Here is an 11829-nt window from a genome sequence, read left to right as displayed (position 1 = left end):
CTTCTTCTAAACATTATTCTGAGCTTAGCATTCTACCAAAGCATTTTTTCTGCCCACTATCTAAAAATAGGGCCCAAAGAAAAATAACAGTAATAAAATTAAATTCTTTTTTCCTTCACTCCATAAAGTTTACCTAAAAAGAGCAAGGAGTATATTTCTGTTTATAGGATGACTGCAAATTTTACTGATGCATGAGATATACCACTGCTCTTAAGGGAGAGTGAATGATGAAGAGTGAATGATAAATTGTTACCACTCCTTCAATGAAAATAATTCATCTATGGAATGATCAATGTAAAGGATCTTCAAATGACTCAAGCTTGACTCCACACTGAAAGCAAATCAGGCTGAAACTATCGATGGGCCCATTAATGAGGAAATCACAAGAAAGTAGAATTAGGATAAAGCTTTCTTCTTCCATAAGATTTTTCTCAAAGCTTGTTTGACATCTTTGTTTCTTAGAGAGTAAATCAGAGGGTTTAGCATGGGTGTAACCAATATGTAAACTACTGAAGCCACTTTACGAAGTTCAGGATTGCTTGGAGTTGTGAGATACACAAAGGAGACAGTCCCATAAAGCAAGCTTACCACCCCAAGATGGGAGCTGCAAGTGGAGAAGGCTTTCTTTCTCCCTTCACTGGAGGGGATCTTCAAGACTGTGGTTACAATATACATGTAAGATACTAAAATAACAACTATTGTGGGCAAAATAATGAAGGCAGCCAAACTAAGAGATACCATCTTATTGACAAAGAGATTAGAAGAGGAGATCTTCTCAATTTGGTAAGAATCACAGTAGAAGTGATCAATGACTCGAGAGGCACAGAAAGACACTGAGAATGTTACAGTGACTTGGAGGATGGAACTGACCCAACCACAGAAATAGGAACCAGCCACCAGCTGAGTGCAAAGACGTCTTGACATATGGACATTGTAAAGAAGAGGGTTGCAGATGGCAATGAAACGGTCATAGGCCATGGCCGCCAGGACAAACCCTTCTGTTACAATGAAGAGTGCAAAAAAGAAGAACTGGGCAGCACACCCTACAAAAGAGACAGTCTTTTTCTCAGACATGAAGTTGACCATGGCCTTAGGTGCAATAACAGTGGAGTAGGAGAGATCAATGAAGGAGAGGTTGCCTAGAAAGATATACATTGGTGTGTTCAGCTGGGAGTCAGTCACAATGATGCCAATCATACTAATGTTCCCCAAAAGGACCATGCCATAGACAAGCAGGAATAGGAGGAAGAGGAGAATGTGGAGCTCTGGACGGACCCTGAAGCCTACAAGAATGAAGTCAGTTACATCTGAGTGGTTGCATGTTTCCCTGTCACCCATGGCAAGAACCTGCTGAGAGGTACAAGACAAGATTAAAATAGAGACTTCTACCTATTTCCTGGTATCACAAAATATCTTTTGCCTCTTGTATAAGACATTGAAATTTGTATTATCATCTCCTTTATAAGATTCTGTTGTGTTATGTATGATTTGCCGCATCCTTTTGTAGGAATTGACTCTGAGGTATATTGTAATTGCCCATCAACACACAACATTTGAGTTGCCTAACTCATAGTTTTCTAGTGTGATTCTCCAATTCCAGTCCTCTTTCCATTATAATGCACTTGACTTTCACACATAAAGCATTTTCTGTTTATACCTGTTTAGTTCCTCATTTGATTTACATAGCAAGTCTAACATATCTGAAGATTTTGAGAGATAAATAATATTTGCTCTCTGTAATTTCAAATTCATTTTAATGCTTCCATTTTACAACAGAAGGGTCAAATTGAAGAGCAATTTTGTTGCTGTATAGTCACTAACTTGTATCTGATCCTTTTGTGACCCCACGACTGTAGCTCTCCAGGCTCCACTGTCCATGGGATTTCTCAGGCGAGAATACTGGAGTAGGTTGCCGTATCCTTCTCCAGAGGATCTTCCCAACCCAGGAATTAAACCCTTGTCTCCTGTGTCTCCTACGTTGGCAGGCAGATTCTTTACCACTGAGCCACTCTGGAAGCCCAAAAAGAGTAATTTTAAATTCCACAAGTAGGCGGTAGAGATTAAAACAGGTCAATAGCTAAACAGTTTGTGAGAGTTTAAAGTAGGATAGCAAGAAAGTTATTTGGTTATCCAAAACCTTCATCCAAAATGAAGGCATCTTCAGCTTCTCAAAGTGGACAAACCTCGGACATGCTACTGGAAAAATTGACAGCTCCTAAAAATTTCTGTACAAATTTGACATTATCTTATCTCTTACCTGAATATTTCTCACCTTACATTGGTGGAGCAATTTCCTAATGGTAGAAGCAAGGATACAAAAGTTATTGTGTTTAATCCTAGAAATGGAAAAAGGAGTGTAAAACCAGAGAAGGGAAATTAAAGACATTGTCAAAATTCAGCATATTTTAAGAATTAAAATTTTACATGAGATATAAATTCTTGTTTTGAAATATATAATTTTATTTGGTTTTGGGCTCTGCTCAGAGATTAATATCTCATTTTTCAATTAAGAATAGCCTTTTCATTTCCTTTGCTGTGTTTTTGCCTGAAAATCCCCTATAGCTATATACCTCTTATCTCTTTCTAGAGGATGACAGAGATGACCTGGTGAGGACTCTAACCCTGTGACCATTTCTTTATGGAAACTGAAAAGAAAATGCACCTGAACCTGAAGAATCACATTGCATGGCCATGCACATGAGGACATATCTTACAGGTCTTAGAATGAGAACGATGAAAGCCAAATGGAATTTAAGTGCAGCAAAGATAACATCACCAATAAGGAGTAGTAGTCCCCGATGACCTGGGGGAATAGAGCAGGAGGCAACCTGGTAGCCTTAGTCGTCTCTGTTGCAACTATTTCAAATAATTGCAGCATGAACTGCGTGAAAAGGTCCCTCTGAGAGAGGCTAAAAATAAAGTCAATTATGGGGTGATAACAGTGCCAAGTTCCAAGTCCATCCCACGAGGGCCATATAGGAAAGAAACAAAAGAAAGAATATTATCTACTCTTCCAACTCACCCTGAACCATCTCTAGGTCTTTTGGGAAACAATTTCTTATTAGAAAAGTTTGTTTTAAAAAGTTGAAATATATTATCTCACATAATTTTCATTCCTCAGTTTTTTCTCCCTCCTACAATCACACTAAATTTATCTATTGATGCTGTTACATGGCAGCTAATAGTCTTATATTCTTCAGGCTCTCTCTCTCTGCTCTGAGTGCTTGCTCAGTGGTGTCTGACTCTTTGCGACCTGATGGACTGTAGCCCACCAGGCTCCTCTGTCTATGGAATTTTCCAGGCAAGAATATTGGAGTGGGTTTCCATTTCCTTCTCCAGAGAATCTTCCCAATTTAAGGATCAAACCCATGTCTCCTGTGTCTCCTGCATTAACAGATGGGATTCTTTACCACTGAGCTACCAGGGAAGCCCATTCTCTAAGTTCATTTCCCTATCCTCTCCTAAGATCTTACTCTATGCTGGATGGTTTCTATTTTTCATATTATACCATAAAACATATTATAGACCATTTTATCAGTGCATTCATAATTAAAATGAACAAACAAAAGTCAACTACCAAGCAAATCTATTTGAAAATAAGTGACAATCATTATGTCAAGGCTTTGTCACCTCTGGTAGGCTGAGAACATGGTTCTAACTGGACCACAGGTTTGAGGGTCCAGATATCAGAATGTGCCTGTTACACTGAAACACAAGTAATGAAAGCAGTAATGACTTGAAGGAAATGAACATGTAGAACTGTAGCCGTTCTTAGTATACTGTATTCTGAAATTCAGTTATCAAAGACTGAGAATATAATGCTCAAGATAAAATGATGAAATGAAATGTGCCTTAGCCTATTTCAGGCTAGCTACTGCAAAATCTATGGAGACCAATCATAAAACATCAGTGTCATATAACCTCCCAAGACCGGGGTCATCAACCAGGCAACTCTGCTGATCTTGGCTATGCAGTCTTGGTGCTGGCTGGTTGAGGATAGCCAGGACAGGGACGCAACCTAAACGTGTATCAGCAGATGAATGGATAAAGACGTGGTACATGTATACAATAGAACATTACTCACCTACTGAAAAGAATGAAATAATGCCATTTGCAGCAAGACAGATGGACCTAGAGATTGCCATACTGAATGAAGTGAAACAAACAGAAGGAGAAATGTCATACAATATCCATTATATGTGGAATCTAAAAGGAAATGATGCAAATGAACTTATTTACAAAACAGAAACAGACTCACAGACTTAGACAATGAACTTATGGTTACCAGGAGGAAGGGTGGAGAGAAGGGACAGTTAGGGAGTTTGAAACGAACATGTACACACTGCTATGTTTAAAATGGGTAATCAATAAGGACCTACTTATAGCACAGGGAATTCTGCTCAGTGTCATGTGGCAGCCTGGAGGGAGGGGGGTCTGGGGGAGAAGGGATACATACGGCTGAGCAGCTCTGCTCAGCGCCTGAAGCTATCACAGCACTATTAATCAGCTATAATCCAATATAAAATAAAAAGTTGTTTTAAGATATTTAAATAATAAGAAAATTCTTATTATTGCTATTCCAGGTGGGTTCCTTATTCTTCTATGTAAACCCAGATTCCTACCTGGCATCATTTGCCTTTTGTCAAAAAAGATTTCCTTTAACATTTCTTATAGGATGGATCTACTGGTGATAAAGTCTTTGAGCAGTTTCATTTTTGAAAAGGTTTGCAGTTCACCTTTTTTTTTTTTTTTTGAAAAATAGTTCACCATCACCACGATGAAACAATTAGACAAATCCAGAATGGGTCATTTTACCAAAAAAAATGAGCCTGGCTCCTACACAAATCATATCATGAAAGTACTCAACTGTTTGAGACTAAAAACAAACTGACATAGCATCAAATGCAGTGAGTGTTCCTTGACTGACTCTTGGTTTTAACAAGCCAGTCACAAAATACGCATTTGGGGAAGTCAGGGATTTTTACTTTTAGAAGAATATGAAATGACATAATGAATTATCAGTAACCTGTTAAAGCATGTAATGAATTGGTAATGTAAGGAGAACACTCCATTTTTGGAGAAGTCTGTTAAGTATAAGGAATGAAGTATAACTGTGCTTCTCATCCTGTATGATAAAATAATGCAAAATATTGCATTAAAGTAGTGAGTATATAGAAGTGGATTTTACTATTTTTCTCTTTTATTATAGTCTGTATATTTTGAAATTTTTATAATAAACATCTTGTTTTTAAAGACCTATAAGAGAGAAAATTAAAAATTTCTTCCTTTAGACAAAAATAATGAATTGATACCTGGAACTGTTGCAGCCATGATGTGACCATAACTGGTGTTACTGACCTGCTGAGGATGGCAGAGCAGAAAGCAGAGAGGAGCTTCTGTCTTTGATGAAGCCCTCATGCCAGTGACCCACCCCTGCAGTCAAGGTGTCTCCAGCAACCCTGCGATGTGAAATAGTGGACCTCTTAAGGCTTAAGCTATTTTCAGTGAGTCTTTAGTTACTTGCTGCTAAATGCATCTTATTCAATTCAGTACATTTGACATTACTGGGAAAAAAAGATGGGAAAGAGTGATTTGAGCCTATAATCTAACAAAAATAAGACTGCTTGGAGATAACTGAAGTGCTAACAAAGTCGACACTAGAATCAATCAGTGAGGTTGCCAAAAGGGTAAACTCTCCTGCTGATAAGAGAGAGCAGCATAAATTGGGGGAATCCATACAAGATCTGAAATAGTACACACACACACACTAATACATGTGAATGTGCAACATTTACATTTTACATATCAAGCCTACTCAGAATGCTCCCCTGTTTAACTTTAAAGCTATTAAATATAAAATAAGCTGTAAGGATGTATCGCACAACAAAGGAATGTAGCAAATACTTTATAATAACTATAAATGGAGTATAACCTCTAAAAATTGTGAATCGCTATACAGATAGACAGAGTGCCTAATGAACTATGGACGGAGGTTTGTGACACTGTACAGGAGACAGGGAGCAAGACCATCCCCAAGAAAAAGAAATGCAAAAAAGCAAAATGACTGTCTGAGGAGGCCTTACAAAGAGCTGTGAAAAGAAGGGAAGCGAAAAGCAAAGGAGAAAAGGAAAGATATACCCATTTGAATACAGAGTTCCAAAGAATAGCAAAGAGAGATAAGGAAACCTTCCTCAGTGATCAATGCAAAGAAATAGAGGAAAACAATAGAATGGGAAGGACTAGAGATCTCTTCAAGAAAATTAGAGATACCAAGGGAACATTTCATGCAAAGATGGGTTCAATAAAGGACAGAAATGGTATGGACCTAACAGAAGCAGAAGATATTAAGAAGAGGTGGCAAGAATACACAAAACTATACCAAAAAGATCTTCACGACCCAGATCATCATGATGGTGTGACCACTCACCTAGAGCCAGACATCCTGGAATGTGAAGTCAAGTGGGCCTTAGAAAGCATCACTACGAACAAAGCTAGCGGAGGTGATGGAATTCCAGTTGAGCTATTTCAGATTCTATAAGTTGATGCTGTGAAAGTGCTGCACTCAATAGGCCAGCAAATTTGGAAAACTCAGCAGTGGCCACGGGACTGGAAAATGTCAGTTTTCATTCCAATCCCAAAGAAAGGTAATGACAAAGAATGCTCAAAGTACTGCACAATTGCACTCATCTCACACGTTAGTAAAGTAATGCTCAAAATTCTCCAAGCCAGCCTTCAGCAATACGTGAACCATGCGTGAACTTCCAGATGTTCAAGCTGGTTTTAGAAAAGGGAGAGGAACCAGAGATCAAATTGCCAACATCCGCTGGATCATCAAAAAAGCAAGAGACTTCCAGAAAAACATCTATTACTGCTTTATTGACTATGCCAAAGCCTTTGACTGTGTGGATCACAATAAACTGTGGAAAATTCTGAAAGAGATGGGCATACCAGACCACCTGACCTGTCTCTTGAGAAATCTGTATGCAAGTCAGGAATCAACAGTTAGAACTGGACATGGACCAACAGACTGGTTCCAAATAGGAAAAGGAGTACGTCAAGGCTGTATATTGTCACCCTACTTATTTAACTCATATGCAGAGTACATCATGAGAAACGCTGGGCTGGAAGAAGCACAAGCTGGAATCAAGATTGCCAGGAGAAATATCAATAACCTCAGATATGCAGATGACACCACCCTTGTGGCAGAAAGTAAAGAAAAACTAAAGAGCCTCTTGATGAAAGTGAAAGAGGAGAGTGAAAAAGTTGGCTTTAAGCTCAACATTCAGAAAACTAAGATCATGGCATCTGGTCCCATCACTTCATGGCAAATAGACAGGGACACAGTGGAAACAGTGGCTGACTTTATTTTTCTGGGCTCCAAAATCACTACGGATGGTGATTGCAGCCGTGGAATTAAAAGATGCTTACTCCTTGGAAGGAAAGTTATGACCAGCCTAGATAGCATATTAAAAAGCAGAGACATTACTTTGCCAGCAAAGGTCCGTCTAGTCAAAGTTATAGTTTTTCCAGTAGTCATGTATGGATGTGAGAGTTGGACTATAAAGAAAGCCGAGTGCAGAAGAATTGATGTTTTTGAACTGTGGTGTTGGAGAAAACTCTTGAGGGTCCCTTGGACTGCAAGGAGATCCAACCAGTCCATCCTAGAGGAGATCAGTCCTGGGTGTTCATTGGAAGGACTGATGCTGAAGCTGAAACTCCAGTACTTTGGCCACCTGATGCGAAGAGCTGATTCAGTTGAAAAGATTGGTGGCAGGAGGAGAAGGGGACGACAGAGAATGAGATGGTTGGATGGCATCACCGACTCAATGGACATGGGTTTGCATGGACTCTGGGAGTTGGTGATGGACAGGGAGGCCTGGCGTACTGCCGTCCATGGGGTTGCAAAGAGTCGTATGACTGAGCAACTGAACTGAACTGATACTGTACACCTATAATTTAAATAATATTATACATCAAGTATGGTGGCTCAGACAATAAAGAATCTACCTGCAATGCAGGAGACCCAGATTCATTCTCTGGATAGGGACGATCCCCTGGACAAGGAAATGGCAACCCACTCCAGTATTCTTGCCTAGGAAATCCCATGGACAGAGGTGCTATAGTTCATGGGGTGGCAAAGTGCTGGACACAACTGAGTGACTAAGCACACACATACATCAACTATACTTCAATAAGGAAAATTAAAAACAATTTTCAAAGGAGTGTGGTAGGCAGTTCCCAACTGATGAACATGGAACACTGATCTGGATTTCTAGACAAGTGAACTACCTGTTAAGGGCTCCGTGTCCTAGTCTCATCGGGGCAAGTCTGCACACACACCTCCTTTCTCTCCCACACTACCTGAGCCATAAGCCAAATTCTTCTTAGTTAAAAAAAAAAAAAAAAAAAGACGTAGAGATACCTACATGTTAAGAGGATCTCCTTAAAGCCCAACCAGGAAGAAACATGAACTTGATTGTTAGTTTAGAAATCTACAGCTGTGAGTTCTTTACTTAGTAAATGGGCTTTCAAAATCAGGATTAGGTTTCTATCTGGAAGACAATGATGAGTTATCGAATTTGACTGTATTTAAATTTTTTTAATCTGTATGACAAAACAGACCACAAACAATATTTACAAAACAACCCAAAGGCTGGAGCAAAATACAACCTCCAAAGAGTCACTATTCAACACACAATTATTTCATATAAATTTATAAGAAAATTATTTTTTAAAGGAACAACTAAATAAATAGACTAATGATAAATTCATATAAGAGGAAACAAATAAAAACTTTAAATTGCTCTTAAAATCACTAATAATCATGTAAATGTTAAAATCCTTATTTTTCACACTCTTCAAACTGACAAATGAGGGAAAAGAAAAATGGACATTTTTATACCTGAAGTGTAAACTGGCAAAACCTATTTGGAAAGTAATTTATAAATATATATCAAAGTAGAAAATATTTATATATCACAGGATCCAGCAATTCCATTTCTAGGCATACACTCCAAATAAGCCTTTCAGTTCAGTTCAGTTCAATTGCTCAGTCATATGACTCTCTGCAACCCCATGAACCACAGCATGCCAGGCCTCCCTGTCCATCACCAACTCCTGGAGTCCACCCAAACCCATGTCCATTGAGTCAGTGATGCCATCCAGCCATCTCATCCACTGTCGTCCCCTTCTCCTCCTGCCCTCAAATCTTTCCCAGGATCAGGGTCTTTTCAAATGAGTCAACTCTTCGCAGCAGGTAGCCAAAATATTGGCGTTTCAGCTTCAGTATCAGTTCTTCCAACGAATATTCAGGACTGATTTCCTTTAGGATGGACTGGTTGGATCTCCTTGCAGTCCAAGGGACTCTCAAGAGTCTTCTCCAACACCACAGTTCAAAAGCATCAATTCTTCTGCACTCAGCTTTCTTTATAGTCCAAATCTCACATCCACACATGACCACAGTAAAAACCACAGCGTTGACTAGATGGACCTTTGTTGGCAAAGTAATGTCTCTGCTTTTCAACATGCTGTCTAGGTTGGTCATAACTTTCCTTCCAAGGAGTAAGCATCTTTTAATTTCACGGCTGCAATCATCATCTGCAGTGATTTTGGAGCCCAGAAAAATAAAGTCTGACACTGTTTCCACTGTCTCCCCATCTATTTGCCATGAAGTGATGGGACCAGATGCCATGATCTTAGTTTTCTGAATGTTGAGCTTAAAGCCAACTTTTTCACTCTCCTCTTTCACTTTCATCAAGAGGCTCTTTAGTTTTTCTTTACTTTCTGCCACAAGGGTGGTGTCATCTTCATATCTGAGGTTATTGATATTTCTCCTGGCAATCTTGATTCCAGCTTGTGCTTCCTCCAGCCCAGCGTTTCTCATGATGCAGTTTGCATATAAGTTAAATAAGCAGGGTGATAAACCTTTAGACATGTGCATAGCAGACATCCACACATTTTCATTTTTAATGAAAAAAATAAAGAAACACACCTCTAATCAATATGATATTAGATGGGTAATTTATTGATCTATATGTTATAAATTTTCTAAATGAATGAACAGGATATGTATACATATATGTATATATATCAGGATATGTACCTCTTGCCAGCATACCACTAAATAATGAAAAGAAGTTAAATCATATATGAAAGGGCATAATTTTCATAAACTATTAGTTATACTACATACAGTATGTGTTATCTATAGATCTAAGCATAAATAGCAGACATAAAAATCTATGCATGAGAGAGAGCATAAAATAACAGAAGCTTAAGATTTTAGTGATGGTAAGCATCACTTCATTGTTTAATTTTAAAAACAGAGCTTTGAAGCAAAACATGGGAAACATTCAATTTGCTAAATTGAGGTTGTTCCTAGATGTTCATGTATTATACTGCCTTCAGTACTTTGCATACCGTTGAAGGATTTTAGTTGTCTTAAGCATTGAAACTGAGATAAGAAGAGGGTGACTCGCAACAGTAACGAGCACATGCTTATGCTTTGTCCTGACTCCCTGGTGCCTGACTGGCATGTGAACTCAGTTCTTCTTTCTCCCTACCCCCATCCCACGTGTGATACCAGTCAGAATAAGGTGACATCAGCCAATCCCAGATTCTACCTGCTGACCTAATCTCACACCCCAACACCTCTTACGTCTCTCTTTGGGTTATAGTTTGAAGGAATAATTTCACCACGTGCTTGGATGAACCCTTAAGTGGCCAGTAGCTCTCCCAAACTCAAAAATCTCCACACACATGTCTACCAATGGCCATTGAATAAAAACAGCCATTTTGCTCAAGATGCAAGGGTTTTTGTAAGACACAGTGACTTTTGTACAGAGTAAGACATCTGAGGTGTCTTTTACTCTGAATGGGGATTGAAGGTCCAAAGATCAAGACCAAGACTTGAAGAAGCATGTACACCATTCCATCTTCTCCAGAGCCCCACTTCAGCTTGATTAGACTTTGAAGAAGAGCAGCACGAGGTAAAAGTGATACAAGGAAATACATTTCAAAATATATTTCTAAAGTACTTAGATCTATACTTTAGTACCTGTATTTTTAAAGCAATGTTCGTTAAGTACCTAGACAAATGACAACACAAAAGACGCTAGGTACATACTAGGCACACTAATATGTGAAGTGAAGTGAAAGTTGCTCATTCATGCCTGACTCTTTGTGGCCCAAAGAGAGTTCTCCAGGCCAGAATGCTGGAGTGGGTAGCCTTTCCCTTCTCCAGGGGATCTTCCCAAACCAGGAATCGAACCGGGGTCTCCTGTGTTGCAGGTGGATTCCTTACCAACTGAGCTATTAGGGAAGCCCAGGAATACTGGAATGGGTAGCTCCACTCCAGAGAATGGAGGTACATACTTAGTCTGTTGTTGTTCCTGCAATAGACTGATGAGGATGCTCACTAGTAGTAAGATACTGTCCTAGAAAATGTCTCTATATAAAGGGGCATGTGTGCATGGTACTGAGAAATGCATATTCTAAAAACTACTAAGAAAAAATTTGGCTTGTGTGGATGACATAAATACCTTGTATTCTAAGTTTAAGAAATAACTGACTTAAATCTCAGAAGTTCATGAAATGCATTCAACTTTTTCATCAAAAAAAAATGTGTATAGACACGGTGCCCGATTACTTAAAGTCACTAGAAACAAGCTCAAGTTTCAAGTATTTCATCCTAAAACATCCAAATAGTAAGCAAATATCTGTATTCCTTTAATAGAAACCAGTATTAAAATTCAGTATCAAATCGGACATTTTCCAAAGGAGTGCATGCAGACCATCCAAGATACCACGAGGTGGCAGCACGTCCCCACA

The 11829-nt window shown here is 38.9% G+C and overlaps 1 protein-coding gene across 1 annotated transcript; it reads right to left on the bottom strand.

Moving 5' to 3' along the window:
* Positions 1-396: 396 nt before the first annotated feature.
* On the bottom strand, positions 397-1365 carry LOC133043134 (olfactory receptor 9K2-like). Its single transcript, XM_061123989.1, has one exon. The coding sequence runs from the start codon at positions 1336-1338 to the stop codon at positions 397-399; it is 942 nt and encodes a 313-aa protein (XP_060979972.1). The 5' UTR covers positions 1339-1365.
* Between the last annotated feature and the right edge of the window lie 10464 nt (positions 1366-11829).

Source organism: Dama dama, chromosome 22 (genome assembly GCF_033118175.1).
Source record: "Dama dama isolate Ldn47 chromosome 22, ASM3311817v1, whole genome shotgun sequence".
Taxonomy (NCBI): Eukaryota; Metazoa; Chordata; class Mammalia; order Artiodactyla; family Cervidae; genus Dama; species Dama dama.
This window is presented reverse-complemented; position numbering and strand designations above follow the sequence as displayed.